The sequence below is a fragment of the Haliaeetus albicilla genome, chromosome 4 (assembly GCF_947461875.1).
Source record: "Haliaeetus albicilla chromosome 4, bHalAlb1.1, whole genome shotgun sequence".
NCBI classification, from domain to species: Eukaryota; Metazoa; Chordata; class Aves; order Accipitriformes; family Accipitridae; genus Haliaeetus; species Haliaeetus albicilla.
The window spans coordinates 48795641-48822874 of record NC_091486.1 but is presented as its reverse complement, the minus strand read 5'-3'; the positions used below and the strand labels follow the sequence as shown (position 1 = coordinate 48822874).

At 46.2% G+C, this 27234-nt stretch overlaps 2 protein-coding genes across 3 annotated transcripts; both read right to left on the bottom strand.

Moving 5' to 3' along the window:
• Nucleotides 1–2784: 2784 nt before the first annotated feature.
• SRM (spermidine synthase) lies at nt 2785–9351 on the bottom strand. Its single transcript, XM_069782476.1, has 8 exons — nt 9122–9351; nt 8821–8941; nt 8392–8484; nt 7028–7181; nt 6089–6172; nt 5605–5750; nt 4558–4680; nt 2785–3982 (listed from the first exon to the last, which is right to left on the bottom strand). Exons 1-8 carry the CDS (start codon nt 9265–9267, stop codon nt 3965–3967), a joined length of 885 nt encoding a protein of 294 aa, XP_069638577.1. The 5' UTR covers nt 9268–9351; the 3' UTR covers nt 2785–3964.
• A 2205-nt stretch (nt 9352–11556) lies between these two features.
• On the bottom strand, nt 11557–26803 carry EXOSC10 (exosome component 10). Of its 2 annotated transcripts, none has more exons than XM_069782475.1 (25): nt 26615–26803; nt 25636–25772; nt 25077–25200; nt 24472–24576; nt 24051–24216; nt 23171–23282; nt 22804–22879; nt 22566–22676; nt 21994–22137; nt 21482–21672; nt 20591–20747; nt 19791–19939; nt 19428–19478; nt 18533–18644; nt 17812–17862; nt 17183–17261; nt 16899–16981; nt 16479–16574; nt 15768–15842; nt 15195–15282; nt 14884–14957; nt 14163–14331; nt 13624–13685; nt 12326–12399; nt 11557–11745 (listed from the first exon to the last, which is right to left on the bottom strand). In XM_069782475.1, exons 1-25 carry the CDS (start codon nt 26771–26773, stop codon nt 11715–11717), a joined length of 2676 nt encoding a protein of 891 aa, XP_069638576.1. In that variant the 5' UTR covers nt 26774–26803; the 3' UTR covers nt 11557–11714. The 2 variants fall into 2 exon arrangements, with proteins under 2 accessions (XP_069638576.1, XP_069638575.1); XM_069782474.1 differs by having other exon boundaries at nt 16899–17020; nt 26615–26802.
• Nucleotides 26804–27234: the final 431 nt, after the last annotated feature.

The following is a 27234-nucleotide window of genomic DNA, read 5'->3' as shown; positions in this document are numbered from 1 at the left end:
CCAGCACTTCAAACCCCATTAACCACCGAGCTGGCATCCTTGCAAGGCCTGCTGCTGAGATCCCTAACATTCGTAATAATCCCCCCCGCCTTTATCTGCTCCACACATCACTGTGCTATAATTGGGATTCCCTGGCTCTAATTCCCAACCTTTTGCACATTTTAAAAACACTTAACTCCATCCTACACATAACCAGGAAAGAGCATCACCTAGACTTCTCAGTATTTAACTTGGTTAAATTTATCATACTACTTTTTAACAATATTTTGTCTGCCTCTTTTGCTAGACCTGAGCTGCTGTTTCACACTTTTGTCCACACTTTTCCCTCTTCTTCCCCCACCATTTTATCAAAGGAACTTTCCTCTCCCTGAACTTGGTGGCACTTGTTACTACTTTTTTGATTGTTCGCTTACCGAGGCTGCTGTTCTCTGATGAAAGATGAATTGTCATTCTTACTTCAGCAGTTTCTTGCTCCAGCCAAGCTCCATCAATAATTCAGCCAGGCCTCGCTAACGTTAGCTCTGGATGAATACAACACTCATGCCAATTAACAGGTTGAAAGGGCTCAAGAGATACAGGCAAGAGATTTCTCTTAATTTCTTTTTAAGCTCTTTTCTGAACTTCTAAAAATTGAGTTAGTTCAATGAGTAAAGCAGAGCAGGGAGTCTGACACAGTTCAAAAGGCACAAAGAGGCTTAAACAATTGATGTGCTAAAGCCCATCAAGCTTGGTTCCCTCGCTTGTCTCCACCTCCTCTGACTGATATTACATTTTATGTTACTCAGGACAAAGCCTATCCCTGTTCATATGCTCCTAGCTTAATAAGATGCTGGAACACAACTGCAGCATGTCTAGACAAACATCTTTGTTTATCTTTGCTTATGAACAGCGTTGCTTGACTAGCCTTGGGCAAAAGCCAGCTAAATCTCAGAAAAAGTTACTCGAGTATTTTAGTTGCCCACCTGGAGACACTGCAAAGGTTGCTTTCAAGTGTTCAGTGCTCAATTCTATATGAGGCCCCATTAGTTTTCTCCTGTTGGGCATTACCCAAATCACCAATCTTTTTTCAATCCCCAGCATCCTTGGCCACAGCAGCCTGCAGCATAACAGCTCAGGCCTCATAGATTTGCGGAAGGGATAATCAGTCTGTAGACGCAATTGCCTGAGATGACTGCCACGCCAAATACCATTCTAGCAGCTTAAACAGCATGTAGACCTTGTGGCAGCTCTCAGCACAGGGGTGACTAACAGTCATAAAGCGCTCAGAGCTGCTCAGATGGAACTAGCTGCAGATGCACAAACTCTTGCTCACTCTCTTGCTGCATCGTTAATGAGTGCTTGATTTAGCTACTGATCTCCATCTTCACCTACTGCAAGGCACTGAAGTATTTGAAACTGCCTGTAAAGAACAGTGATCTGGAGTGACTCGGAAACTATATATAGGACCCTATGGACAGAGTATGTGTGACTTAGATGGCAAACAGCCTTGTCTTCCTGCTCTCATCACTGGCCACTCACTGAACTTACAAATTTGGAGAAAGTTCAGAGAAACAGAAGGAGTAATTAGCTGCGTGGAGGCTAGTAACAGGTTTGAAGAAGGTCTTTCCCTCCTGGGCATTGTTGTACTCACCAAGGGTGGGTGGAAGGCTTGAGCTTGTTACTAGTTGGCAGCTGCTCTAAGACCTTCCTGGACTACAGTCCTGATCTTGATTCCTATTCCAGGGGAGAGAGAGTGCTAGAGGTAGTTTTCTGTCAAGGATTAAGGACTGAATGGGGTTCAGGCCCCACAGCAATTTAAACAACGGTAGCTAGAACCAGCCTCCATTACTGGTCTGCTCTTTCTAGTAAAAATACAAGAGTTGAGCAATGAAAATGCCTCAACAGCCCTAACTAATCAGTAGCTGTGGCAGAAAGGAGACAGCTACCCAGACAATTAAGAGACAAAATGGATGTAATCTCAACACAAGAATACAGAGATCCAGAGTCAGCTCAGCAGCTTAGCAATGCTTTGCAAACCCTTATGACCACAAAGAAGCTGTACTGATACTGGTAGTAGAAGGGGGCATTGGGAAAGAAGTGGTAAGTCATCAGAAAGGGGAGAAAAGTAGGAGGGTTGGTACCGACACCACAGAAGTCCCTTGCTGGAGGCATGCAGTGGCTGCACCGCCTATGCTGTTTGTAGGGTCACAATTATAGTAAAGATCAACCCCAACCTTTGCAAAAGTCTGCTCCTTCTAGTTTTCTCTTATCAAGCTAAAAAAACCTCCTGCAGAAAGAGCTTTTTTGTCTTCTCCTGATGCCACCTAGCGACTGTTCCCAGCCTGTTCAGCTTGAGTTCAGTACTTGGTTCAGGCCCTCAGAACCACTAAGCAACCACAATTTTTGCAGAGGAAAGGATGGTGCAACTGAGTGGGGTCAGTGATTGACAGGAATTACATGACACTAGCAGGGAGATAGGCAGCTACAAAACAGCTTGGAAGGCTGTACCAGAGGCAGCATTTGGACTAGGGAATAGCTTGGATAGAAGGTACTGACTTCTGCAGCATAGAGGGTGACAGAAGCTGGAGCTATTATGCAGTCAGGTTACAATACAAAACATGCAATGGGATCACTCTTCAGAGCTCATTTTTGATGGTAACTTGTCATCCCTAGAGACAAGGGAGAGAGGAAGTCAGACCAACTACAGAGTGCCCCTGGATGTCTTCTGACAAGCACAGCAAACTTTCAGGATCTCGTTTCCACCCCCACACTCTCTCCAAAGAAGGACACCAACCCACAGTGATGTCACCTTAACCAGAGCCAAGTGTTTAATTGATTGCAAGGGAGTGACAACTGTACAGTGGTTGTGCTGGGAAGATACCCACTGCACAGCGGTGGTACGGAGTCTTTAAAACAAAAGTAAAGTGGAGGCAGATCCATCTCACAACAGAGTACAGCGAAAAACAACTTATGCATCTCGGGATTCTGGGGGCAGCATTAGAAATAATGATGCCTCCTAAGGACTAGCAAATACCCAGGCCTGAGGCATCTCAGCATGATTGAGATGAGAGATTTGTCAGCACAACTGACTCCCCAGCATCAGTACTTAACAGCAGGCAATGGATGTAAGGTTTGTTTTTTATATATATATATATATATATTTATATTTATATATATAAAGCGCCTATCACCATATTGATAAACATTCTTTGGAACCACTCTGACGGCAGAGGTAAGAACAGGAGTCAGCCTGTCAGTACCTCAGCACTTCTGTGTCCAACCAATTTAAAAAAAAAAAAAAAAAAAAGCCACAAGACTGCTGCCAGCCTGCCTGGCTGGTGTTTAATACTGCTACTCCATCAGGGTTGGAGGGAGACCTATTGTGAATGGCAACAGTTTGCACTGTGACTTCTCCAACTGTGCTGCAGAACAGTGCAGGTGTCGCAGAAGGGCAGTGGGACATGAAGGCTCAGACCCATTACCAGTCAAAACGTCTCAGCAGCAGGGAGCTCCTATGAGGAGAGAGCAAGCTAACTTTGCGCACAAAGCTCTCGCTCTCTGTGCTTAAGGCTGAGTCAGTGACCCTTCTGGACTCTTCCCAGGTTTCAGAAGATCACCAGACAGAAATACATGTCAGTTATAAATACATCATGTCAGTTGTAGGGGGTGGAGGTAGGAGGGGGGGCACAGGGAGGGGAGAATTTAGAATGGGTGCAGGGAGGAGAGAAAGGAAAAAGACATCTTACGTTTCCAGCACTGGAAAGAACAGTTTTGACCTCACGCAATAAGTCACTGGACCTTTTCAATAGTCTTATCTGGCTTATGCCCCATCATCTTTAACACATCATCAAAGGGAATGTTGGCTGGCAAAGGGTTAAACAATCCCACACAGTGGAGAGCAAATCTGCAGTCTGCTGGGAAGGTCCCAGCCACATCACTGACGATCTCAGGGTCCAACTTGAAGGAAGGAAGCAGCTTCTCAGTCTCACACATCGCTCAGGGCCTGGAGACAGGCAAAGACAAAAAAGTGTCAGGATGGACCTGCTGCAGCTCTACCAGTCTTTAACAGAAATATGGCTCTGAAACACAACCAGGGCATTTGCCTTCATTCCTAGGACACTCTGGAACATGCAGTTGCAACCAAGTTAGGAGATGATGGAATGATGCAGAAATACAGACTATCCTTCAAGAAGGCAGACTAAACTATGCTAGAGCATCCTTTCTTTACCCTCTGGTTTGCGCTACAAGCCACAGCCACATTTTATCCAAGACTTTTGGAGCTTTCCAATGGGAAACACCAGTTCTGCAGGCTCTTGGACTTAGTTTTGGTAGGTGAATTAGAGAGTGATCTGCCATCAAGGTATGGGACATCAACACAAAGAACAGTTCCAAACTGAACTCCAGTCTTCTCAGACTGACTCATACTCTGCTATGTCATACAAAATGCTGTCCTGCTCCAACTTGCCCACAGAAGCCTTTAGGGCTGCAGGAAATCCTCAGTCCCGTATACTCCCACTCCTGCAGAAGAAAAGTCATAACTCATCCTTGATGGAGGAATAGCAGCACAGCCTTGCTTACCTTCCGTGCAAACTCTGGCAGAATGAAAGCTGCCCGATGAATGTCAGAGTTGTAGTATTTCAGACTCCTCTCCTCTACTTGTTGCTGTGAGAGCTGCTGTACAGGCTCCCGGAAATTTGTGTTCTGCAAAAAAGAAGCCAGATAGCTCTGTAGCGTTTGGGTAACAAGCAAAAGGCTGTGTGACAGGCATCCTGATTCATGGCAAAGAACCGAGAGGATTCGCAGGAAAACAGATGACTTTCTGTTCCAGTATGAGGTCAAAGGTTCTGCACAGCTCCAGCCCCAAGGGCTGGAGTTTACACTCTGTAGCTTGTGTGACTAGCCCTTATTCACAGATGTCAGTGTATGAGGTCAGACTGTGTGTGAGCCATGTGCCAGATGAAGCTGTCAGATTGTGCCTGAGCATGTAAGAAGCAAGGCTTTTGCTCTTCAGAGCAGAATCCACGTCTGCGTTAACTGAGGCACAGTGCATGCTGCCAGTGCCCCAGATAAATCAAATACAGCAGCAGAAGTGCCGCTGGCTCCCTAAACCAACATGACAGTTGCATTACAGGCTTGCTGTAATGCAGCAGATGGGGAAGAGAGCAGACCTCAGTGGTCTGACACAGAGTTACCAGCCCACATCCTAACACTGACTCTCACTTGGTGGCTTCTGTATGAGCAGATTACCAGCGGCAAGCCAACTCTTATTAAGCAGGTGCTCACTTCATAACAGCCAGCATCAATAAGCCAAAGCCTTAACAGGCTCTGGAAATTGGTGGTGGCTTTCTCCCTTCCAAATTTGTTATACTAGAGAGAAAATCGTGTCCTTTTCTAAGGCAAGTGGTTACATTACTGGTCAATTCTGCACTTCATTCAGCACTGAGCAAGCTGCATTGCAGCTCTGGAGCCCTGGGCTGGTGGAGCCAAGGCCCAGCATGAGTCTAGAGGCCCCACAGCTGGGAGAGCTCAGTGCCACAGCTCAAGCTCTGTAAGGGACAGCCTGAGGCAGACTCTGTGGGTGCTTTCAGGGTGTGGAAAAGGGCACTTCAGGTGCCCGAAACTCACTGGGTTCTTGCTGCAGAGCATGAAGCCAATCTGCCCGCTGGGATATGTAGGGATGGTGCAATAGGCGTATTCCACAACAGGGAACAGAGACTTGCAGAACTGACGCATCTCCTTAATGAGATCCAGGTGCAGCCACTGGCACTCACCTACAGGGAGAAAGGAAGACAGGATGCAAGGTGAGAGCTGCCCCTCTTCTCTGCACAGGCCTGTGCCAGGTTAACAGTGGTTCCAAGTCCAAACCTGCTCCATTCCGCACAGCTCATGCGGTTTCAAAGGCAAGATAAGACCCTTATGCCAGTTTTACTAAGCGCAGTCCATCAGCTAACGAGTTGATGTATACAGATCAAAAGCACTCCTGTACCTGGGAGCTGAAATGGATTTCACTCCCTGCATCATGTCTCCCCAGGAAGAGAGTCCCCTTTGTGCCTCACACTTTGCATGCAATGACCTGGCATCAGTCTCTGCCCAGAGATAGCATCCTCACCTTGGCAGCAAAGAATCCCATCTTCTCGCAGGGCTGTCTTCATCAGCTGGTAGTAAGATTCTTTGAATAAGCTTTCTGCAGGACCTGGGAGAAAAGTGAGTAAAGAGATATGTCTATAGAGAGACTAAGATGGTAGGCTTCTGAGAGTTTTCCAAATGCCCAAGCTGCACAGGGACTGCACTGGAAAAGTGACATTTCAAATGGCTTTTCAGTGATCACAAGTGTTGCGAGATATTCTGGAAGCAAAAAGTTTTGACCCTGGGTGAACCCCAGCATGCACCTGGCACAGCAAAACCATCAGGATTTTAGCTTTGCTCAACGAGCAAGCCCAGGACCTTTGTAACAAAGAAAGTCCTAGCAGCTGCCTCTCGCTTCAGTGAGCATTTTTTAAACGGAACTCCTGCTCCACACTGCCTTTTAGAGACACATCTCTTTACGTTGACTCTAGCAAGAGCAAAGGTGGCTCAGGCACTTGTCGTTAGGTCCCTAAACCAAGGTGCCATAAGTACATTTGGTCCCTCTCTACCTCAGTTTTCCCCTTCAGAAATACACCAACCTCACCACAGCTGTCTTTAGGCTAGGTAGCTACACTGACAGCACGTGAGCCGCTGCTTCATTAGCGGGCACATGTGCAAAGCTGTCTTTGCCAGTGTGGTGCTGTATCCCCCGTGGGACTACTGGACTCAAGGATCAATTCTCTGTCAGAAGCAATAGCTGCTGGAGTTGAATTTTGAGGAGAAAAACATGACAGCTGGCTTGAAGCCTTGCTAATACAATTTCCTGTCTTCATCCTTTCCTTTCTCTACCAAAACAACCAAGTCAGTGACAGTCTTTTCACCTGAAAGGAGCCTGGGCAGGCTAGTGTTACTTCCAAGAGGTAGGCAGAAGAGAAAAGGAGAAGTGTGGAAAGCAGTACCCTTTTATGGCCAGAATTCTTACCCATGGGGTCAGACGAGTCCGTGATAATCACATCAAAGGCTTCTTGATTTTGTTTCATGAACTCGAAACCATCTCCCACATGCAAGGTCAGCTTAGCACTGGAATATCCCACTGCCATCCCTGGGAGGTATTTCTTAGATACCTGGATCACATCCTGCAACACACAGAGCACAAGTTGGTCAGCGGGGGCTACGAGGAGCTACTTCTCAGGCTACTGTGCAGCTGCAGCTGAAAGAAAGCACAATGAGTCATTTCCTTCCATGCCTTCAGCACAAATCCAACACACTAGCTAGATCCTCAAGAGCTGTCAGCATCTTTAGCCAACAAGCTACACTCAACCCTTTCCTATGGCCTCAGGGTTCAGTGACACTGTTGGTCTGTCCTTGCCAAACTCAACAAGAAGAACTTAGAGCTTCAAAAGCTCCCCGAGGAACTAAGAGAATACAATTACAGATCTGACTGCTCTATGCTCCTTTTCCCTGTAGACATCACTTGCAGAGGTGATCTCAGCTAAGGACTTTTTTTTTTTCCTAAATAAAACCACGCCAGCAGGTTTCTGGATGCAAGATGAGAAATATTTCTACCTCTGCTCTATAGTCATTACATCAATCCCCACATAAGACGCAGTTTTCTCTTTAAAATGGTTAGACAGCCACTGCTCTAGGCCCAGCAATTGTACTGAACACTACCAGCTTCTCACAGCTGGCAGAGACAAAAAAATATGCTGGTGTCAGGCAGTGCTTGTTCAAAACCAGGCACATATGCCTACTTAGCTTGGCAGACAGCATACACAGTCTTGTACGGCAGCGTTTCCCATTCCTAATACAGCCTCGCTTTGAGGAGACAACAAAACTTTCTAAGAAAGTAAAATATCAAAACAATCTGACCAATAGGAGGAGGAAGACCAGCCCATCTATCACGGAAACAAATATCCCCTGCTTATTTCCTGCTTTCAGTCGCAGGAGCCTGCTTAACAAAGCCACCATCCTCCTCTGGCAGGAGCGGCACTCTGCTCTGCATCGGCGAAGAGGGAAAAGCAGCACCTTCACAAAGCCAGAGCTCTCCTCCTCCAGATCCCACGTTTGGCCCACGCTGGCCTGGAAGGGCCTCTGCTGTACGTGTGTGAAAGAAATCACATGAAAGAGGCAGCCAGCTGCCACGTAGATGACTCGTAAGGCAAAAAGGTGGCGCTGTCAGTGTCACGCCAGCAGAACCGGCAGCAAACGCACTCGCTACTGACAAGGGACAGCAGGTGAAGCAGCAGCTCCCGTGGATGCTGTGAAGTAGGGCTGCTTTTTGCCGGGCAGCCCACCCGTCCGACCGAAGCCCCGGGGCACGTCCAGGCAGCTGGGAGCCCAACGCACCTCATCGATTTCGCACTGCACCACGGACTCCACGGTTGGGTGCTTCACCACCTCTCGCAGCACTCCCCCGTCGCCGCCACCGATGATCAGCACCTGGGAGAGGAGAGGGCAGAAAAAACGGCCATCAGCGGGGTCGGCTCACGAAGGAACTTTCACGGCACGGCCTAAGGAGGAGGGCTCGAAACCCAGCAGCCCGCCGGGCTCGTCCTGCCCCGGCGCATGGAGATGTGCTCCGGAGGTCCACGAGGGCTGACCGCGACGCTCTGTCAAGAGCCGAGCATAGGTGCACCAGAAACGACGGCCCACGCCGGGCTCTCGCCGCGGCAGCCCTGATGGGGCCGGTTGGGAGGACGGGGGGGGGGGGCCGGTCTGCGGGCCCCCGGGCCCCGGCTTGGGGAGACCCCGCGGAGGGGGCCGGGGACGACTCACCTTGCGGGGGTCGGGGTGGCTGCAGAGGGGCAGGTTGGCGATCATTTCCTGGTAGGAGAACTCGTCCCGCTCCGTGCACTGGATCACCCCGTCCAGGACCAGGACGTTGCCGTAGGTGGTGCTGGGCAGAGCGGGGAAGCGGGGTTGGAGCCGGCCCGCGCCCCGGGCCCGGGGCCGCGCTCCTCCGCCCCCTCCCAGCGCCGCCAGGCCCCACCGCATGGCGCTGGGCGCCGAGCCCGCCCGTCCGCCCGCCCCGCCGCCGCCGCCACCGCCCGGGGCCGCCCTCCCGTCCGCGCCGCACCTGCGGAAGACGAGTATCTCCTGGTAGCGGGAGCGCTGGTGGTGCAGAAGCTCCTCCACCTGCAGCGACATGGCCTGCCCCGGCCACAGCCGGCACGTTTCGCGGAACCAGCCCTCACGGATCAGCGCCGCCGCGCCTCGCTCCATCCCGGTCCGGCCCGGCCCGGCCCGGCCGCCGCCACCGCCGCCGCCGCCGCCTGACCCCGCCGGCGCGGGAGCCGAGCAGAGGGGCCCACGCGCCGCCCCGCCCCCGGCCGCCAGCGCGCGCGCCGCCACTCCCTCATTGGCGGGCCGCTCGCCGCCGCGCCCCCATTGGCCCAAGGCGGCGGTGACGCCGGTGCCAGCAGGGTAGAACGGCCGGCGCCCCGAGGCCACGTGGGGTGGCGCGCCCGGAGCGGAGCCCACCCCCCCCCGGCGGTGGAAGGGCGCGTCCGTCCGTCCGTCCGTCCCCCCGCCCCCTCCCCACGCGAGGGCTGCCGTGACTACGCGCCCGGCCCGGGCAGGGGGCGGCCGGCTTCCCCGCGGCCCCTCCGCGCTACAAAGGCAAAGCTCCGCTGGCCGCACAAGCGCGAGTGACTAACAACGCTCGGGGAGGGGGGCAAAAAAAAAAAAAAAGAAAGTATAATTTGGAGGTTTTAAGGGTTAGACGTTGTAAAAGCAGATTCCCTTCTAGCGTTCGTGTGCCCCGGCGTGCACCGGGAAGCGTTACAAAACGCGGTGCGTGGTGCGGGGGGCAGACCCTGGGAGGAACTCACCAAGAGCAGCTCTCCAGCCGGGTTATGCGAAGATCTCGAACAAACTGCTCCACGGTTGCAAAATAGTCTTAGATTATGGGATTCTAGTGCTACAACTTCGTCTGATTTATAGGTGTATCCAGGTGAATAAACCAAGCATGGATTTGCTAGTCACTTCCACTGAAGACATTTTTAAAACCTAGGGCAGTTAAACCGCAACTCGTAACGGGCAAACAGAAAAAGTTTAAAATTCAGATCATCCTTGAAATGTCACCTTGCATGGAATTCCACATAGAGGATTTAAAGAAACTACGGAAATTTTAATATCTCTGCAGCCAGTGGGGCTTTTGGTGAGACCTACTCCTTACAGAAATACCACAAGTGGCAAAGCTGACAAGAAGGGGAATTGGCAGCCCCTGCAAATGCACTTAGAGACAATTGCTACTTAACTGCCTCTTTTCAAAAACATTCTCCAATAATCAGCCATGCAAGCAGATTTTATGAGCAGAAAGGGACTCTGTTCCACCATTACAATGCCGCTCAGTTGGCACTGTTCACACTATGATACCTAAGGAGGAAAAACCCTCCTCTGTTCCTTCCACTCCCTACGTGCCAGAAATATGGGAAAAGATTGAAAACAAACAAACAAACAAAATCCCAAACCTCCTCACAGTCTTTGTATAATAAAGCCCTCAGGTTAGGAACGGAGAGGGAAGTTTTTACCACTACCCACTCAGTCCTTGCACCTAGCCTAACAGTCAGAGAAGTAAATTCTGTCACTGCCAAAACAGGTGAGCGTGGAATGGAAAATCCTTAGTCAGAAAAGGAAATCACAGAGTAAAGACAAGGCCTCTGGGAAAGGGAGCAAGATCTACTGGTCAGCACAGTGACCAGTAATCCAGGAAGCAGCTCTGCCACTGATTTAATGTGGCTTTAAGCAAAGTCACCTCAGCCCTACCCTTCAGTACTCCCAACTATTAAACTGTAATGTTGCTTACCTCTTTCACAGCAGCATTACCAGCCTTCAGCTGTCAGCATTTAGAATAAGCTCTGCCATCCATCCATCACATTATGGGCTGATACCCTTTCTACAGAGACTTCAGGATAACTCACTGCAGGTATTTAAAACTTTGACATGTTAGTATAGCTGTACTGAGATTCAGTTGCAGCACAGAACCTCACTGGCTTTCCCCAACCCAATGCTGCACTGTGTTTTTACCTTCTACCTAATGCTATTGCTTTCACTCTGTAACTTACGGTGAAACCACTGGTCTCTGATCCAAAAAGTACCCTCTTTTTTTTCCCCCTAAAATAAAATCTTTGCTTAAAGATACACAAGCGCTGCCAGGTAAAGACATAATTTTTCACATTACCTTGTCTTGTAAGAGATGAGCTCTGCAGTTCAATTTGTAAGCAAGATCTAACAGAAAAGACAGTCCAGCCTTATTTCCTCCTCTGGACTGCTGGGGTTTCAGTCACATCTACTGAACCTATTATTTTTGTGCTGGCTTTAGACATGCCAAGAGATTCCTCTTGTACTTCACTGACATGCTGGTTCTGGACTTCAAGCAACTCCAAGAAGTGAGAAGTTTAGCCTAACTGTGTTTGAGGACACAGGACAAATTGTCAAAATTACAAACAAAGCAACATTGTGAGTATAATTAGAAAAAACCCAATGCGAATATAATAAAAGTGACATAAATTAAGATGTTTTTCCTTTTGGAAAAAAAGGATTTTAATGGTTTTAAAAACATTTCTGTACAAAAAATGGCCAATGACCGGTATTTGCCTTCCCATGGCGACAATACTTCTGACTATTGTTTTGTTCAGCAGCAACTCCCACAGGTCCTGTAACAAGGACTATCTCTTTGGCCAGTGGTGCCTGGAACCCCTGCAAAAGACAGTTACAGAAAGACTTTAACTCTTGCTCTAAATTAACTCAAGATTGAAAACCTACAATAGGTTACAATGATTCTATTGAGAAAGGGTCATGATGCAAACAGAACCTTTCGACCTCCAGTGCTGCCCTCACATAGTGTTGCTCTTTTATGACTAAATAATACACAAGGATCAAGCCTCGTAAGCTATATGTTAAGTATCTATTCAGAACAAGAATGTTCATATTTGCCAGTACTGTTATTTATCTTCCTCCCAAGCTAGGCAAATGTTCTCCCCACCTCCACCTATCTTTGTGGCCAAAGAAAGTGACTCCCACATCTATTAACACAAACTTTTACCTCAGCATTTCAAGCCTTCCACCCAGAATTGTCTTTGATTGCATTAATACTGACTAAGGTTTTTTTTCCCCCCCCTTTAAACTGACGTCAAGCTGTGACGCAACCTCTTCCCATTAAACATGTGCTTAAGCTCCCACAGCTATAGAGGACAATAGCTATGCTTTGCCCATAGCTCCAGGGCACAGGCGTGAAAACACTCCACCACTGCGATGAGAGAGCAGGCTGACAACACACCTATCAGCTTTCCCCGACAGGTAGGACATGCTTCGGTTTCCAGATTGTTGAAGTTTGTTAGCTCCAGCAAATTTCTGCAGGGGAAAAAAAAAAAACCACACCACCATCACCACAGTGAGGTACCTGCCAAACAGTATATTCCATGAGATTCGTGTGCTGTCAGGTCCCTCCAACTTAAAGGAACACTGCTCATTTACACCGTGAGCTTTATGTTTTCGACTTCTTTACATGCACTTGCGCTGAATCCATCTGAGCTGGTCTAACCTTGACATGTGAGGCACAATACCCCACTGATGACAAATCTTACCCATCTAGACAGAAAGATCTGTACAGGTTGTCCCAAATTCACTGACCGGTTTCTTTTTTTTCCTCCTGAAACAAGTTTCAACTGACATAGCAAAGGGATTGCACAGGAAACTGTTTCCTACACTATCAGGCATAAACTTGTTAGCTTCTAAAATATGATTTTTAATGAATATCTAAGATGATCCCTGGTACCATTTGCCCTCCAGTTAAATACGCAGGAAAGCAGCATGCACAGGAAACAAGAGAAATGAGCTTCAGAACCTAAAATTAACACTCAAGTGCCCCATGAGTTCATGGATGGGCAACCTATTACTTCATGCCTGAATGCCCACTGACGTCACACATCAGCATCCAAACGCTCCATGAGCACTATGCAGGGTACACGTGGTGGGTTTTAGGTAACCCAGATTTGCAGGGGTGACCTGAGGTGGGGGGCGACGACACAGGAACTGCCCTGTGCTGGTCACAGGTTTCCCTAAGTATGTGACTGATTGTTTATGTTTTCTTTCTTTTCTTCAATCTCTCAATCTCGGTTAGCAATAAATTAAGTAAAAATGCTCTGAGCTGAGACTGTTTTCCTAATGATTGTACTTGGTGGAGAATGTGGGCAACAAGCAGACCTGACATGGCCTGGAATAACTAGACTGACTTTGAGATTTTTGAGAGTGCCTTGTTTCTGGTATTGGGAATTTGTGGTGGTGTGCTGTGGTCTAAGTGTTGCGCCTGTGATGTATGGAGGCGTAGCTGTGAACAATGTATAAAGAGGTGGGAAACAAGAGAGGCCGAGGTGCCCCAAGGAAGCTCTTCCTGAATGGAAAGAGGCTATAGTACCAAGTATGAGCTTGTGATTGGAAACTGCACCTCAGTACCGACTGCTGTTAGGGAACATTCTGCAGATCCTGAAAAAAGTCATCTGCCTTCCCCAGCGACTCCCCAGCTGGGTACATGCTATCACCAATGTTTCTGTTCCTTCCTTCATGACATGCCTGTACCTTGCCTGCGTAAGCTTGCTTGGCAGGATCAAATTGTGGCGACTGCTTCGATTTGCTGCTTCCTAAGGGAGAGAGGAGAGAAGCTGTCACTAAAATTTTCCATGAAGAACAGTACATTCCACAGTGTTCCTCTGATGATAAGGAGGTTTCACTGCAGTCTCCCACATGCTAAAAACCAGAACAGTCTCTTAAGGGCAGGAGATACTTTTGAATAGATAGTTGTTACAAAGGAGTAAAATCTACTTTGCCTCCTAGTTCCTCGGGTCCAATTAAACAGATGACTTTCTCTACGGAGAAAAGAAGCAAAATCCAAATCCACAATCCCCATGGCCAATGGTTTCAGGATTTTGTTTCGGAAAAGGGATGCTAAACTGTACATTCCCCAAGTTAATTTCTTTTAGTACTTCCCCACTGTAAGGTAAGTGCATTGTAACAGTTTGTACTGCCTTGGCATCTACATTCACACACAGCCTTCTCAGGGCTCAGCTGGCAACACTTTCCACAGCCTGCAGCACCGTAACAAGAGATCCTGATCTTACCCGCAAATACTTTGAAGTTGGACTTGCTGTAATCAAAGGGGGTAAACTGCTTCGGTGCTTCCAGCTCCTCTGGTTGCTGGGAGGCTTTTGGCCGTTTCTTCTCTTGTTTTGGCAACTCTGTTCCTGTTTCACTCATGACTCTCTCCCTCTTCTTATTAGCTTGTTCCTGCTGTGAAAGCAACCCACAGAATAGAAACAAGGACAAGTTCAGGAGAGGAGAGTGAAACATCTCTGTGTAGACATGAACACCAGCATGCAAATGAACTGCCCAGTGGACCCAGGCTCCAGTGACAGCTATTGCCTGTGGCAATAATAGTGTGGAGAAAAAGCACTGTGTTCTTCCTTGGGCCTAAACTCCCTTTTTTTTTTCCTCACAGCAGGGACTTTTCAGATAAAAAGCCAACTTTTCATTTCACAGGACACTACAGGCTGAGATCTGCTGTGGCCCCACAGGCAGATTTTGGGGAACCTAGGCAAGTGAGGAGCAGAGAGGTGCAGCAGCGGAAAACATTCCCTACTGAAGATAGGGAGGGATGCGAAGATTTGCACAGCACAGTTGCTAGGCGCCTGTTGCTACACACAGGGCAGAACCACAGAAAGACCTCTATCAAAAGACTATCATTCAGGTATTTCAGAGTTATAGGGCTCAGGGTTTCATTCTGACCTATGTTATAAAGGTCAAGAGGGGCAAAGGCTGGAAGTAGGGAATTCAATGACATACCATAGCTTGCTGACGAACAGACACAATATTTTCTGTTGCCTCTTTATACACCTTCTGCGCCTGGTCACGAGCAGCTATGGAAACAAACAAGCATTACTGTAAAAAGCAGGGGTAAGTTACCCAGGAGCTCTGAAAAAGCAGGCAAACCAGCTTGTAGCAAGTCTCAAATTAAACAGAGTACAATCTTAATCAAACAATCTCATCTATCAGGGAATCCATCATCTAAGGTTTTCTTGTAACTGAGAAACAACCTATGTGCATTGGGAAAAGCATGCTAGCCAACACACTGAGGAAGGGAAGAATGGCTGTACCTGACTGCTGGGCTGCTTTCTTTTTCGTTTCATCCTTGGACTCCTTCTGTACTTGTGTCTGACTCATCAACTTCCATCGATTGCTGATCTGCAATGAAAAAAAATTACCTGGGATCACCTTCTTTGAAGTTTTATGGCAAAAGGGAGTTTATAAACTTGCTACCACACGCTGGTCTTCATTAAGAGTACAAAAGATCAAATTGGATTGTAAAAGAGATTAAGATCTGCTGCACCAGGTAAAGTAAAACCATGTGCTTTAAAGGTTCTGAGCTACAAACAAGCCATGAGAACAAAGGCAGATACAGACTTCAGTAGTAGTTTGTAGCTTTGACAGTCAGGGAATATACAGTGGAATGTCTCCAATCCCTGGTTCTTCGAAGGATATGAATGCTACAGAAACAATGAACTCCAGATTCAGAAACATGTCAAGTTTCTCAAAACTTATATTCTTTTTCTAAGGAGAATCCAAGGAGAGAAAAAAAAATTCTGTAGTGCTAAGGTTCCCAAGGGAAAATAATCTACTTATTTGGTTTTTTTGTACTACTTGGCAGGAAATTTTAGCATGAGTCTTACTTCATAAATTTTTGATGACGGGTCAAACTTTGCAGATTGTGAGATGTAAGCTGGATTCTGTTCTGAAGGTAGGTACTGTGGAGAGGAAAAAAACATTTTGCTTTAAACACAGCAAACGACATTTAGCGCATTGCTAAAATGCTGCTTAAAATGTTCCAAATCACAAAGTTCATATTTAAGAAGCATTCTACAAATAGAACACCTTCTGGAAAAAGAAAAATTACCACAACTATGGCCAAGAGAAACGTGAAAGAAAAACCAACCAAAAAACCCCCTGAAAAACCAACCCCCAACCACTCACCAGAAAAAGTTGTTTTGATATTATTTCCTAGTAATTTGCCACTCCAAATCTGTAACAAATTATTCTATTGTTCTTCTGATTTATTAGAAGAGTAAAATCAGCTCACTAACTCTAGCCATAAAGTAGAGATGAAAATGTGATGCAAATTTAAAAAACCTCAAACCTGATTAAAAGAACAGTGAAGTCTGTTTACTATGTAGAAAGACAGATATCTAAGAAGTATTTCAATGTGTTTTGAAAACAAGTCCACACGTGTGCGCTTTGCAAGGACAATCTCTCGATTCCCGTAAGAGAGCAGCAGCTGATGCTATACCAAGCTCTTTTGCATATGCCTGGAAAAACAGCTGAGAGCATCCTCTGCACTAGGTAGATCATGAGTCCCACTACAAATATGTATTGGGAGCTTTTACCATTCTAAATGGATTTTCAAAGGACTCCATTATACGCTGAGCTTTCTGCTGTGCAGTGGTTAAAGTCTTCTCATTTCCTTCATCTTCATCACATTCCTTAAAAAAAAAAAAAAAAAAAAAAAGGAAAAGAACATTAGTAATTTTTGGTTTTGGTTACTGCCATTTCATGCATGTTATTTCTCACTCTATCTGAAACTCCACTAATGGCAATAACCCTCCAGAGAGATGCAATTAACTTGCTGGCCTCCTAATCTAGTTGTCATAGCGTATGTAGGCCATATGGTTGACAGGAAGCCAGTGTTATTTCCATGCATGTCCCACCTTACTATTTCTTGCAACACTTTTCACACCATTTTATCAAATTATCAAGTATGTTTACTAATACTTAAATAATGACAGTATCACAAACATGTTGCTTACACTGAATATGCTGACAGTGGCAGTAGCAACAAGACATGTTGACTTTGGCTGAACACTCTGAATGTTCATTGTCCTCTCACTGTCTGAAAAGAGACAACCATGTTCCAAAATTGGTGCAGGCTCTACATGAGAAGACGACAAAATTTTGATTAGATACTTGTGTATTTTACTGCTCTTTTGTGTAATGAGATTTCACTGAAAGCTTCTTCAGGGCTGCTATTTTCCCCATGTCAAAGCCGCATCATGTCATTAGTAGCACAGTTTTTAGGTTAAGTCCAAATTACCCAAGGCAGAGCTGTTCTGAAAATCAACCATAGGAATCCGGGAACTATCATGGGGTCCAAAGAAGGTATTCTCCAGCCTCTGCAGAGAGATTCAAATTATAAACACCATTAATACACTACTCTCTGAATCTGTATATGTTTTCACACATTGTAGAGACACATTAATGAAAATTCAAATAAAAGGGTGAAATTCAGAGACTGAATATTCTTAATATAGCTCACCTGCCAGAGCACATTGCATCTGGCATCAAAAGGCTATCTGCGCAAACACCCACTGGCTAATGGAGATGCTTTACTTCCTATGCACAAGGAGAGTAAACAAGTCAGAGTAAATGCATCAGAGCAAATGCATCTGAAACTTCTCTTCTTACATATCAGTCAATATAGACTAACACACATGAAACTGTCCAGCAGCTGGAGTGTTTGCTGATGAAGCCTTAAGTGCTGCTATTATGGTGGTTTGTAAAATACCAATTTACAGCTGGTAACGTTATGGGTCTAGCACAGAAAAGTAACGTTAAGCTAAAGCAGAGAGACCTGTAAAATGGATGAGAAGCTAGAACTTTGCTACATTTGTTTCTGAGTTTAAAGCTTAAGACATTAGGTAACAAATATTATGTAAAGGGTACCTCAGGGTTGGATTGAGGCACTCTCCTCTTGACTGCCAAAGCGACCTCCGACTAGAATGGGAGAGAAAGGCAAGTCACTTAAATGCACCTGCCCTATTTCTTCTAGGCTGGCCTCTTTATCAATGTTTTCAACACATTCATTACAAGCTAGCAGGTTAATAAAATTACATTAATTCTTCTTCTGCACTGTTGGCATATGGATACATTTAAACACCTCATACAGAAAGGACATCATGCTCACATGGTTTTGTTTCACTGGAGGAGGAAGACTGTATTAATATCAACATGCTGATGATATATTTTAACTAATGAACCTCTTACACCTCGGGTTGTTTTTTTTTTTTTTGCTTCTCCATAGCTGTAGAAGATTTATGAATCCATTTACATGGCCAACAAATTCCACAAGGTCCAGTTCTTCCTTCCTCATGCAGGCAAACATGATGGGCGATATAAGACGGACAACTGCACCCTGTTCAAGTAGTGCCTGTTCTTTTACTGCTCTAGTTCTCCAGGAAACTACACTGTGTGTAAACCAGTACAAAGCGGACAACAGACAGGCAAGAAGTTGCAATATATCTTTCTGCTCTAGTACAGAATACTATATTCAGTGTTCAAAAAGCAAACTTCAGCATACACATCATCACGGGTCACCATTTAGCTCCAGTCCCTGGCTTATGGAAAGCAAGTGATGAGTCTCTTGTGTGGTACAAGCTACTCCTACCTTGAGAAGAGGCATCTCCCGGGCCTGCTGAATGAGAAGATGCAATTCATTAATCTGCTGGCGAACTAGTGGTGGGACTGGATTACAGCAAGCAATGATGCCCTGGGGTTCTCTAAAGAGAGATGAGAAAAATGCAGTGTGCTGTATTTATGGCCGATATGTTAGGCATTTGCATTCAAAGGACATGCAACGAGATATAACCATGGTCCTGACTGTGACAGAATAAGACAAGTCAGATTAATCTGTCAGAGTTTATTCTCTGTGATGAAAAATCCTTCTGTACCAGGTTTGTGCAGATAAGGAGAAACCATTAACTCAGCTCTCCTCTCACTTATCTTTTCTGTGGTTGGTCTGTCTGTCCCCATCTTCATTTCGTTCCTTGTTCAGTATTCATCTATGGAAGCTTAGCCCAGCAGTGGACTTGCATTTAAAGATGCATTTTTATTATTCTCAAGTATGGATGTTAGATGATGAGTGCCAAGTGTTTGAGGAAAATGTTGTATAAATTGGGTGTTCTAAAAGATCTGCCACTTGTCTCCCCCCAGCCCTTTAGGAACTGAACCCCTCCCCCCAAATAAATGCTATGGGGGAACTCATCTCTCTCTTGCTCCGTAATACTGTAGGAATCTCGGGGTGGGGGCGTGTGACATATAGCAATGCAAAGGAATGTGTTTTATTAGTGGAACAAAATCAGAGAGAGATGTATCCCAGAAGAAGTTTGGACCCTTCTGAAGAAGTATTGCTATTTACTTCTCTTCCAAACTGAACAACTATAGAGAAAAGCAGTATTGACAGCTGGAAAGAAGGGACCAACTGCAGAAGTAATTACACACTAGGAAACGACTTGCTGGATATTAAAATCAAATGAGACTCCTCAAGGGTGAACAAAACTTACTTGGGCAGCTCCTCTGCTATCTTCAATAGCATATGATTCGGTAGCACGTATCTACAACACAAAGAGGTGGCGTGAATGTAACAGAATGCTAAAAACTCTTAAAAATACCTTAGAAGTGCAGAAGTCTGCCCCAATTACAAGGTCTGAAAACATGAAATCAGTTAAAAAGAAATTAAGTAGTGCTGATCTAGATACTTGTAAGAATTTACTAATAACATAACAGGACTTAGGTGTAAAAAGCAGCCTGAGGTAGTACACTAATTTCTACAGGTACAAAGTGGTTCCACCTTGGGAGTGGGAGGGGCACAATCCAAGAGACTCTCTGAAGTATTAAGCCAGTGTCTGTAACAAAAGACTTCCTACCCTGTACTCTCATCCTCTTGACGTGCCATCTTGTCTCTCCATGCAAACAGCAACCTAAATGCTGCTAGCTGCTGTGTGTTGAGATGTTTTTTCTGCCTCCTGTAGAGCTCAAGGTAGGATTCATCTGAAAAGAGGGGCTTGATGTATTTCTGGGCAGGAAAAAAAGAAACTCATGATCGGTATCAGATTTGTGCTCTCTAGTTTGCCTTGCTTCACTGAGACACACAGAATCTCACAAGGACTTAAGGGAACTGAATAAACTCGGGTACAATGTGTCTTGGAGTTTTTACCCTAAACTATTGGTAGGAGCCTATCCCTGAAAAACATACATCTCATCCACTTTTAGGGGAAAACCACCCTCACCAACTCCAGGAGCAGCTTTAGACATACAGTATCTTCAAGCTTTACTACATTAGACAAGGCCTACTTTCATAGACAGTATTTTCCACAGGCGTAATATAATTATCTCAGAATGCAGCTCCAGCTAGGCTTTGAACTTCTAGGAACATCCAGTAGAACTGGAAATGTAACATCTCTCTTGGAAAAGACACACCTGAAAGCATTGGGAGGCCAAAGAGTGCTAGCATTCAAAAAACAGCAAGAAGGCATCTGAATCCAAAGATTTTAGCTAGCGAAACAAGTGACTGCACACAAATGAGTCAGAGTTTATACAGCTGTTTTCAGACACACAAAGAGGAAAAAAACCTGTGTCTATGCAACAGACGGAGAACAGGCAAAGGACTTTCTGTCCTACTAAGCCCATACTCTGATCCAGGTAATTCAACCAGGTGAAGCTTTACCTTCAGGCAGATGTCCTTGCTGCGTTGCCACACAACCTGCAGCTGAGTGGGCTGCTCGTTCCCCCTCTCCCACAGTGCCTCCCTCACTTTATCATAGATGTAGAGCAAGTAGTGAGTGTCATCACGGGCATACTGAACCATTTCTTCTGGCAAAGGGCTGGAAAAGAGCCAAAATTACACCAATATATTTCAGTTGCCCTGCCACACTGTCACTTTCTTCTTGAAAGGCATATTAGGGCAAACCGCACGTAAAACATGCCAAGAACTAATATGGAAATTCTTCTGTTTCCTTACTGAAGGATTTGCTGGGCAACACCAGTAACATGCTGTGCGCTCTCCAATTCAGATGGCATCTTGTCCACATGCCGGAGAGCAGGACTGCCATGTAGCTAAGTCAGATGGCAGAACTGCTTGCTATATAGTCTATGTCATAACACTTCTCCCTCTGCAGAGTCTACACAAAGTAGGCCTGGGAACTTTGTGGTGTGCAGGGTCCATCTGCAGAGCAAAGCTCACTGCTCCAGCAGCATACTGCTCTACCTAGTGCAGGTGACTGAATGTTTTTGTGGGGGCTCTAGAGGAGCAAATACTGACTTTCTCCATAATACCACAGTGGTTAAGCGCTGCTCCTAAGAAGTGAGCTTCCAGGAGCTTTTCATTACTTAATCTTCCCTGATTTACCCAAAAGAACTCATTTTCTAAAGAAACACTGGAAAATGCAACACTCGTAAAAGAACTTAAAGCACAGCCAGGTAAATGCTGTGCTTGTTCACTTTGAGACTAACCTATGACTATGGGGCTTGCAACTAGAAACATGCTCCTGCTCTAACAATACAAACAAGGATAAGTGCTACCTTGCAGCTGCAGCCCGTTTAAGGGGTCAGTTTTTACCGTATCCTCCAGTCAGCCAGCTGGTACTGCTTGTCAGCATCTACATTGCAATACAGCTTTAGCAAGTGGTCCAAAGAATGCCTGCCAAGATTGAGGAGACGAGCAGCTTGGTGAGTATCAAACATGTTCACCAAGTACAGACCAAAGTCTTTTTGCAGCCATTCCACATCTGAATCACCACCGTGAAGGACCTTGAAAAGCAAAACAAATTGAGAATGATATGAAGAACATTTCTACTCCAGGCTGCCAGTGCTGTGGTTTCATATTCATGTGTCTAGGACCGGATTTCTCTTCTCTCTGTCCTTCACTGTTAAGTGCAGAACTACTAAATGCGTACAATTGGCAAGTTAACTCCCCACTTACATAAAGGAAACAGGCACATGAACAAATTACAATGAAAGCAGAGCCAAGTGACCAAGACAGAGTACACAGTGTGTTTTTAACTATAATAAAGCTTAAACTAAGGGCGGGGGCAGGAATTTTGTCGTGAATTAGTGAATTTGGCAGATGACCTTCACAATTGCAGGGTCTGTGAAGGTCTCATTGAGAATGTTCATCTCACTGCGCAATTCCAGTGTATCAATAATGAAGTCTTCTGTTCGGGTGGAAATCTGCATCAGACATGTCAAGCCCAGGAAGCTCCTGTAGGAATGGTGCTGAAAAACATGGAAGAGAGATGTAAGCTATGATCCATTACATAAGTAATACTATAAAACAAACAGCACGCCAAATGAAGGAAGAAAAAGTAACAGAGGACTTCTTAAAGAAAAAGATAATTGGATGAGCAAGCTTTCTCTTTGCAGTTATGAACATGACTTAAAAAAACATGGGATGAATTGAAAGATCAAATTCAGTATGAAGTGTGCAGCCAGTACTACCATTGGAAAACTTATAATACTGACCCAGTTTAATTCAATCTTCTAGACAATATCTGACAGGTCAGGGTCATGAACTGTCTTTTCATGTCAGACAGCACAAAAAGCAGGAGAAAGAGAGACTACAAAACAGACTAGAAGAATATAATGGTCTCCTAGGTACTAAAAATACACATGTAACTTTTAAACAGAAAAGGCAATTTGATTACCTCTAAGTCCAGGGCAAATTCTTTACAGTTCATAAGCTTTTCATTTAGTTCTACCAGCTCATCCAGTGTGGTGATAAAATGACAGGGTGTTTCCTTGATGGGCCTGTACATCTGACAGAGCAAATTATTAGGCATGGTATGTTCTCTGTCAATTCCCGCCCCTGACCTCCACCCTCAATTCTGAAATTTGTCAAATATACCGCATCTGCAGTAAGTTTAAATTAACGTGGGCACCAACCTGGGGTTCTGGTTTCTTGAGAACTCCATCTGGTGGAGAAAAATGCTCCAGTTCATACTGGTAAGGGTGAGCAAACCTGTGGAAATTAGGAAGAGAGGCACAGAATAAATTTCAGTCATCTTCATGGAGCCAGAGCACAGAGACTTTGAGAGCTATGGCAGCTTCCCTATTGAGTAGAAATTTTGTCTCTTATTAAGCATAGCTTTAAAATAACTGCAAATGTCTAAAGCAAATCACACACAACATAGTGTGCAGACGCAAACACATGCAGAGCTGTTACACATGAATAGCATCAGCACAATGGACCACACAAGTGCATGTTCACCAATGGTACTCCAAGCACCTTGATGTCAGTTTAATTTCTTACATGTCTTGCTCAGTTTGCTGCGTCCTCTGCTGGTGTATGAAGTCTGCCAAAGCAGCTGGCACATCCAAGTCTTCAGGGCGCTCCTTTCGTTCCCGTCCACTTTTTGTGAGGGCTGAACAACCAATATGGAACAACTGGACTGGGTCCCACATGTAACATGTTCTCAGCCTACTAAACTCTCCCCTCCACCCACCACAAGGTCTATTAAAATAATAAAGTTTCAAACATCTTAACAATTTAGACCTGCAGCTTTTGCTGTCAGCAAGGCTTCTGTCTGCACCTCTAGGGACAATTCAGTTGCTAGGTTTTACCAGGCTGCTGTTAAGCAAGACCGAGGTGGTTCTGCTCAAGAACTTGGAAAGAAATTGAAAAATCTTCAGAAAAATCTTTCAATCATTCCCAGTTACTAAAAGTACAACCACATCAGTGCAGACTAAGGATCAATCACCAGCAGCAGAATGACATGTTGCTGAGACAGGATGTTATGCTGGCGGCTTTGATAAAGCACCCAAACCAAAGGTAGGTCTAACCATACACCTGGTGCTCCTCCCTAATTAGAAAGAAGTATCAGTAAAGCCAGCTAGACTAGTCAAGACCACTTCTGTTGCCAGAGTGACTCTCATCATGTATGTTCAATGGTGGTAAAGAGAAGCCACAGAATATGTTTGGAATGGATTATTTACTGTATACAAACAAGAAGATGCTGTATGCTGACCTACCTTTACATTACGCATATGCAAACAACAGAGCTTACTACACCTAAATAGTCAATATCTACTGTTACTTGTTTTTACAATCAATGAATTCTCCCCTAGACTGTGAGGACAGATTTGTGTCAAATACTCTCAATAGGTTACCCAACAAAAAATAAACCCCTTACCTTCAGGCAAAGGTTTCAAAGCATTTGGCTTGATAAAAAGTTTAGGTACGAAGGGAGTGTTGGAATTGTCAATCTTTTCCCGAAACTTAAGCTGTGGTCGAGAGATATTCTTGGCATGAAGTAGTCGGAAGGTTTCAGATTGAGTTCTTTTGTGGTATTCTCCTGCCTATTTAAAAAAAGGTATGCCACAGGTAAAAAAGAAAGCCTGTTGTGTACATGAAACTGAAATGGCCCCTGAAAGCACACAGAATCCAGAATCAAGTTTGGATAAAGAGGAAAAGGAAAAAAGAGGGAGTGAATTAGGATGTGTAAAAAAACTGTGACAGAACATTTAACTACTCAACTGCACTGGAAAATCAGTAGTGCCAATGCTGGGGAAAAAAGCTAAGATAACAGAGCAAACTCAGCACAGAGGCCTCACCTTGCGGTTCCAGCTGGAAATGATTGTCTGTGGCGGCTGTAACCCAGCAGGGAGGACTGGCTGCTGGTTTTTGTTCACTCCTGCTGCTTCATCCAATAAAATACCCTGAATTCCAGAAAAGCAAGGTGAAAACCAAACACCTGTTAAATTACCACACTCATCCACTCTAGTCAAGACTGAATAAAGTAACTCACACAGGTAGATACCTCCACAGCCCCTTCCCCCAAATTCTGTGCAACATAGGACAGACAAATGTGGGAGGAGCATGTTGAACATCAAGGGTAGGAAGAGTTTCCTCAGAGAAGCAGCTCTATGAACTTACAGATCTGTTCTCAAGCTGTGAGGTTCTTGTGCCAAACTGTATTTAGTTTCCTCACAAGCCATATATTACACCTTCCTTCTCTTTAGGCCATAACCCATCTGCCTTAGCTGCTATAACCACTGGCCTAGCACATGGAAATCTTTTTAAAATAAAAAGGAAAACCACCAGATTAAGGAAACACTAAAAGTAACTGTGAAAGTGCTACCACTGAAATTCATGCACTGAAAAAAGAACTTGTGACAATTGAACAGTTTATAAGAACATCCAGAAATAATTGGCTTACCACTCTTTCAAGAATGATGTCATTGGAGTCAACCAGCATATCAAATTTATCTTCCAGCTCTGTCACTTTGCTGCGATCTTTCATGTGGCTACGGCAGCCATGATACTGCATCACCTTGCTCATGCTTGCAAGAGAACAGTACAGCTATTAGCAATTTGAAAGCAGTTCTCTTCAACTTTCTACATCTTCAAAGCTTAAAAAGAAATCAAATGCTGTACCTATAGATAACATCGCATGAGCAGTAAATAGTAAAGAAACACCTATACAGCATTAAGCATTAGAATTAATTTATGAACCATGTGACTTTTAAAATACATAGCCTAATGCGTTTTATATTAGCCTGTGCTCTCTGCACAGCTCTTCATCCAAATCATTATGAAAGGCCTCTTTAAACTTGTTACTTAAACTGTCAAGTGTGAGAAAACTAGCTAAAGCTAAGTTTGTGAAATAAACCATTTTCTTATCTATGGCAAGTTTGGAGTCTCCAAAGAAGGCTGCTACCTTCTGTTTTGGATTGGAAGTGACTAGCAATGGCCCAAAGACACAAAAGCCTTCTTACCAGTGAAGGAGACGGTCACCCTGTGTTTCACAGTACGCCCGGAAGCCAGGGAAGCTTCGGTAGAAGTCGTACTCATCGCCAGGCTGAGGAAGCCCATTAGATGCCTTTGTCGCAGCTACCACTGTGCCAAGAGCATACTGTGCAAGAATACCATGCTATTAGCATTTCTTCAGTATTTTGTTCCACCATTTACCCAGGATATTATTTGGTAGAAATGCATTTTGCCTAACTTGTTTGAACCGTGTGGTTCTAATATATAGTATTGTAGGACTTTTCAACACGAGTAAGTTTACAGTCATTTAGTTCACGTTGCCCATTTAGAGACCTTTGAAATGATGAAAGACTGGTAACAAGAAAAAGACTTAAAACTCAGTCTAGTGTTTAAGGTCTGAAAGAAAGCTCATTAAATCATCAGGAACACAGATAATGACTTTATTATTTTGACAAAAAAAACCCCACAAAACTGCAATGCTTCCTGCTTGAGAACCGGGAGGCATTCCCCCTCTTGGAAGCAGGAGCGTGCACAGACGAAACACCAGACAGCCGAGGTTAAGATCTGTAATCCAAGGGACAATGCCCATCGCCACACGTCCAGCAACGTCCCTCCCCAGGGTCCCGATTCCTCTACATTTCAAGGATTCGCGTCGGGAAGGCGGCACAGCCCACCCCGGGCCGGTGCGCTTACGGAGCCGTGCCGAGGACCAGAGGCCCGAGCCCAGGGCGGTGACAGGCCCCAACAGGCCGCTCTGGTCCCCGGCACCCCTGGGAGCGGCCCGCACCCTCCCTGCCGCCCACGGCGGGGAGCGCCCACGGGCGGTGGGGGTGGGGCTCCTCACGGGTGGCACCTACTTAAGCGGGGGTCCTCAGGCAGCCCCCGAACAAAAGAACTACAGCTCCCGGCATGCCCCGAGCCGCGCACGGCACGCCGGGAGCGGTAGTGCACGGCACCCGCCCCGCTCCCGCCCCCGCCCCCGCGCACCTTGACGAAGGCATCGGCGTCGTCGAAGCCAGGCAGCGCCGCCGCCGCGCTACCCCCCTCCGTCTCCGCCGGTCGCCCCGCCGCCCCGCGGGGTCCCTCCTGCCCCGCGGGGCTCTCCGCCACCGCGCTGCCGCTCCCCCCACCGACAGCTGCCGCCATGTTGCCCCGCAGCCGCACGACGCTCTGACGCTCTCGCGAGAACGCGGCCGGCGACGGCGGGGTGGGCTGGGGGGGGGGGAACCGGCGGGGACGCATGCGCACGGGGAGAGGGCACCAGGGCTGCCCTCTGGCGCCCCCTGGCGGCGTGGCGGAAGAGGCCCCTGGGTGAGAAGACGGGGGGGCCCCGAGGTGGGGGGCACCGAGGGACGTCCCTCGAGGGCTTAAAACGGGCGAGACCCACAGCCCTCCTCCTCCACAAGCACCCACGCGTGGGGCCCTGGGACTGCCCACAGAGCAGTCCCTGTGACAGCCACAGCAGTGCCTGGAACGGGGCCAGCGGCATTACCACTCAAAGCCCCTGACTGCCACCTCCCCATTTCCCATTTTCGGGGTGCAGCACCGGCACAAGCGGCTGGGGAAGCCCACGGAACCCCGGCCGGGTCAGTGATGCACCCCACGCT